The sequence below is a fragment of the Crocodylus porosus genome, unplaced genomic scaffold (assembly GCF_001723895.1).
Source record: "Crocodylus porosus isolate Cpor-Errol unplaced genomic scaffold, CroPor_comp1, whole genome shotgun sequence".
Lineage (NCBI taxonomy): Eukaryota > Metazoa > Chordata > Crocodylia > Crocodylidae > Crocodylus > Crocodylus porosus.
In genome coordinates this window covers 24061304-24066451 of record NW_017728917.1, presented here as the reverse complement: position 1 = coordinate 24066451, position 5148 = coordinate 24061304, and the positions used below count along the sequence as shown (strand labels likewise).

The 5148-nt window shown below is 46.2% G+C and overlaps 1 protein-coding gene across 2 annotated transcripts in view; it reads left to right on the top strand.

Annotated features, from left to right (window-relative positions):
* Window positions 1–382: 382 nt before the first annotated feature.
* Window positions 383–5148, top strand: part of IL17RB (interleukin 17 receptor B) — a 39201-nt gene continuing 34435 nt past the window's right edge. For both annotated transcript variants that reach the window (XM_019536922.1, XM_019536921.1), the window contains exon 1: window positions 383–628. In XM_019536922.1, the coding sequence (XP_019392467.1) occupies window positions 613–628 (16 nt within the window). In that variant the 5' untranslated portion in view covers window positions 383–612. The remainder of the gene's footprint in view (window positions 629–5148) is intronic.

Here is a 5148-nt window from a genome sequence, read left to right as displayed (position 1 = left end):
GGCAGCGTGAGCGGGCGGAGGCGTCGGGCAGAGCAACCGGGGGGCGGAGTCGGACCCCGACCCCGACCGCCGCACCCTTCCCCGGGCCGAGGGAGGGGCTGGGATCCGCCTCCTGCTCCCTCCGCAGACCCGCAGAGACGCGGCCTGAAGCCCCCCCGGTGTCCCCGCTCCTCCCCGGCGCTTCTCGGGGCTCCGGGCCGCCCCTTCCTGCACTCGGAAAGCGCCAGCTCCGGCTCGTAGCTTTGCCCCTCTTTTTTTTGACTCTGGAAGCCCCCCCCCCCGAGCCAGGACAAAAGCCCCTGACCCACCCCGGGGAGGGCGAGCCCCGGGCTGCCTCTGTCAGCCCAGCACAGTCCCGAGCGGGCAGCTCCTTCCTTACCCGAGCGAGCGCGGGTCGCACCTCAGGCCTGGCAGGGAGCGGCGGTGGCAGAAGTATGCGCGGATTGCGAGCGCTGGGCCATCTCCGCCGTGGTGAGCCCCTGAAGGCCTGTGGGTTCAGGCAAAGTTTCCTAACCCGTTTTCAAACAACCCAGCTGAAGGGATTGACACCTGACTCTACCTCAGTCTACCCGGTTAGGGTGACCCTACCGGCTCGCACTGAAAAGAAGGGGTATGAGAAATGTTCACTGTAAGGAGTACTCCAATGGTGGATGTGCACTGTTTTTCCTGGGAATGTTTCAGCAGTTTCCACCCTGTGAGGGATAGGTGTACTGCTGTAGCAAACCCCTGCAGCATCAGGTGCCAGCACCGCAGATGAAAAGGGTTGTCTCAGTTTTATCCACCGAGCAGTTCCCAGGGGAAATGGAAAGAGAGCTTCATTGCTTGGACACTTTAAAAGCGAACTGGAAGAAATGTTAGGAATCTGTGTTTGGAAATTTCCCATTGATTTCAGTGCGGCAGGGATCACTCACACTGTTACTTTGGTGCTGGTTCTTGGGTGCAACTTAGATGCTGCTCATGTTTTGTTTTAATACCTTTATATAGTCTATGTATTGGTTGACCTGGTAATCACAAGTGATGCTTCACATTCGGTTATGATTTACAACTCTAGAACCTGGTGGAATATTAACTGCATCTCAAACTTCAAAGGCAAACCTGTTTGTACAGATAAAAACGACTATCAATTTGGTAATAAAAACAAGTTGCTCTTCTACAGGCACATTTGAATGAACTTCTATCTTATTTTAAGTAGAAATTCTCAACCTTTGTCTGCAATATAATCAGCTGTAGTCCACTCATTATGGAACCTCTATAACTAACATACATTCTCATTAGGTTTATAATCTTAATTACCTTCAATATATCATGTTTAAATCTATGCACATTTTAGAATAAGAATTTTGTCTACAGCTGCATTGCACACATTCATACATGGTTCATGAAAAACATGATGCTCAAAGATATCTTTGTGAAGATATCAGATTATTTTTGGTGATAATAAACAGAAATACAGAAAGTTGTATCATCTGTGAACAGGCGTCAACTTTGGTGCTGTTTTTGAAAAACGAGTCATAATTCCATTTTATTTTTCTGAATAACCACTGAACAAAGACTAAGATTTAATTTATTTACTTCATAGTTTATTACCTAATCTAAGGTCATATTTGTGTACAGTGGTTTTATGTTTATTGCTTTAGCTTATTCATTCAATTGCTGAATGGCATTTTTCAAGCATGCTTAAAGCATGTCTGGGGCAGTGGGAACCTTTTGAGGAGCAGTGCCTCCAATCTGTTTCCCCTGCCTGCTCTGCTTCTGCTCCCTGCCCTATCTGCCACTCTGTTCCCAGTCCCCTACCCAGTCTGCCATGCAGAGGCTACCCATTCCACTTGTCATGCTTCTGCCACAGATTGGTCACCCCTACCTTGGGAGAATCTTCTTTTTTTCCTATATTTAGATATAGCCCTCCATCTACTGTGGTGAAGTGGCTGGTCAGGAATAATTCCTTTCCTTCCCATACTCTGTTTGGGTTATAAACCTCACCTTGTCTATCACAATTTTCAAAGAATTATAGTTGCACATCCACAGTTCTTTTCTCCTTTTAATTTTTTTTAGAGGGCTTGTGAGGAAAGCTGTACAATGTTGGTTTCAGATGCTGTTTAGATCTGATTGCTTCCAAGTTATTTTCCTATGTTTACTGTCAAGTCCTCACTCCACGTTAAAGCATTAACAGATAGTTTGCTGAGTTTTTTGTTCTTAAATGAGTGTTCTTAGAAAAGATGAGGTAATTGCAAGACATTTCCTACTAAGACTTCAGTGCCAAATCATGAACCTTTTACTGCCATTGCTGAAAAGGTCCCACATGGGTAGTCATTCCCAAGCTGTATCTTATGGTAATGGGAGGTATTTGAAACTAGGCAATCATGTGCTAAATGTGTTTTTTTTACTGTACTCAGTTTCCTTTTATTTATAAAAAAATGAATTACATTGGAAGATGTTTAAAGAATCATTGAATATGGTAATTAATAATACAAGCTTTTGGGGGCAGGAACCATCCTTTTTTCTGTATTTATACAGCACAGTGAGACCCTGCTTCTTAATTAAGGCTCACAGGCACCACACTATACATGCAATTAATAATAATTTTCAATTTCCTAGAGTTACAAAGAGTCTCTTTAATCTGTGTGTTTTTAAATGTCTTGATACCCATCAATTTCAATAGGGCTCTGCACATAAATTAAACAACCTGTAATTACTAGGTTAAATTCTCTTCATATTTATATTCATTAACCCTAGTGACAGCAAATCAGAAGTTTTGGAACACAGACCTAGATAATTCCATTGCTGAGGTATCTAGGACCTTATTGCTCTTGTTGTTTGTTATTTGGTTGTTTCATGGCATGAGAGAAGAGAGAAAGCAAGTTGGGGTTTACATTTTGTACTTTCCCCAGCTCCCACTAATAGGTATTATTACATCAAATCTAGCCGAGCACATAGAAAAGACAATAAAACAATAAATGGATTAACAGTAAGAAGCTCAGTGTGATTTCACTATCCGTACTGTTTGAATAAGATTGGTTAGATTAAAAAAGCCCTTTGAATTCTTTTTGATGAGAGAAACTTGTTTAAACAATACTGCTTCTTAGGAGCTGCTGCCTACAAGAGCACCCAAAGTATACACATGCTTATTGGTTGTAATGTTATGTTCATGTGAAATTGTGGAATTGATGCTAAGCATATATAGAAACCATTCACTGGCATGTATCTAAACTTTACTTTCCAAAACTACTTTCCCACCTGCATGGGTAGATCTACAATTTTGAAAAGATGGGTGCAGACAATGTGGTTTATCATCACATGTAACACAATATATATTTTCTCCAGTTAAAAAGAAACTAGAAGGTTTACTAATATGCTAGGGGCCAGAGGCTATATTATTCAGTTTAAGTTTGAAACAAAAACATATATCGGAATTTGCATTAATTTGCTACATCATATATTGTGTATAAAAACGCAACCAACTAGGCAACAAATAATCAAACAATGATGTTTCATTAGCCTTGTAGCAGTAGTCACCCAGGCTAGCCCCCCAGAGTGAGATCGACTGTCAGAGGCTCCACAATGGGGAGCAGCAGGACGCAGTCCAGGAATGGCAGGATGTATGAGCAGTGGAACGCACGTGGCTGGATTGAGCCGTGCCTCCTGCTCTGGGGCCAGGCAAGGAGAGTGGGACTATCCCCCTCTGCACCCCCTGCCCTTGGGTGAGGGGGGCCCCGGCTGGGCTGGGCTGGGGGAGGGTCAGAGCATGGCAGCTTGACAAGGTGTGGTGGTGTCTCCGGCTGCTGCACACATCCCGGTGGAGGCCTGGGGGGCCACGTGCCCCCTCAATCTGTGCATGGGGTGAGGCGGCTGCCACAGCATGCTGGGCTTTGTTTTATCTATATGCAAACTATATAGAAGTTCCAGGTAGGTTAGATCAGTAAAAAATGGCCGCCCAATTTAAGTTAACCATACCTTGGAGATAGTCTAACTTAGACCAGGTCTAGCAAAACCAATCTAACTGAACTTCTGCACACATTTGCAGAGCAGCCCCAGGTTCCAACAGCTGTTGGTTCCAGCCCTGGGGCTGCTCTTTTCCTACCAGCCCTCAGCACTGGGCTATTTTTAGGCCTTTTTCCCACCCCCAGACAGATAACCCTCACTCCCTAAGCCTGGCAAACCTCCTGATCCTGCAAACTGCTCCTGGTGCCAGTTTTATTAGCACTCACTGGTGCCAGGAGCCTGCTTAAATTGAGTTGGGGGGGAAGGGATGAGAAGGATCAGGAGGAATTTGGGTTTTTTTGGAGGGGAGAGGGAGGTTGTTTGTCCAGGGGGAGGGCTAAAAATAGCTTCTGGTCTTGGGGGAGGAGAGAGCCTCCCCAATCCTGCTACCCCCTCAACCTGAAGAGTTGCCAGCTCCCCCTGATCCATCTCCCCTCGCCCCACCCCAACTTTCTTCAAGCAGGCTCACAGGACCAGTAAACAGTGGTAAAACTGGCCCTGGGAGTGGTTTGTGGAACTGGGGGCAATTTGGTGGTAGTAGGAGGACTGGGGATGTCCCGGAGGTTTTGGCAGAATTGGAGAGTCTCTCCAACACTTCCAAACCCCATATCCCACTAGCTACCTGATCCCACCAAACCCACCCAGACTACATGAACACCTCCCAGATCCTGCTAGGCCTCCAATCCCCACAAGCCCCTGCTAACCCCCACCCCGTCCAACGTAACTTACCTTCAACTGAGCGGCCATTTTTAACGTGATCTAACCTCCTTGAATGTTTGTGCATACCTGTGACAGGGAAGTCCCAGGGTCAGGTAGAATATCAGACTGCCCTCCCATCTAGGGCAGTCGGCCCACCTGACTTGTCTGGCATACCTTTGCACATAGATTCATAGATTGTAAGGCCAGAAGAGACCTCAGAAGATCACCAGGTCCAGCCCCCAGCACCAAGCAGGAAGGATAACTGGGGATCAGGTGACCCCAGCAAGGTGACTGTCCAGTCTGTTGAAGATTTCCAGTGTAGGTGATTGCACCACCTCTGGTGGGAGCTTATTCCACAGTTTCATAGTTTCATAGTTTCATAGTACCTAGAGTCGGAAGGGACCTAGGTAGATCATCTAGTCCGACCCCCTGCCTTGGCAGGAAAGAGCACCGGGGTCAGATGACCCCGGC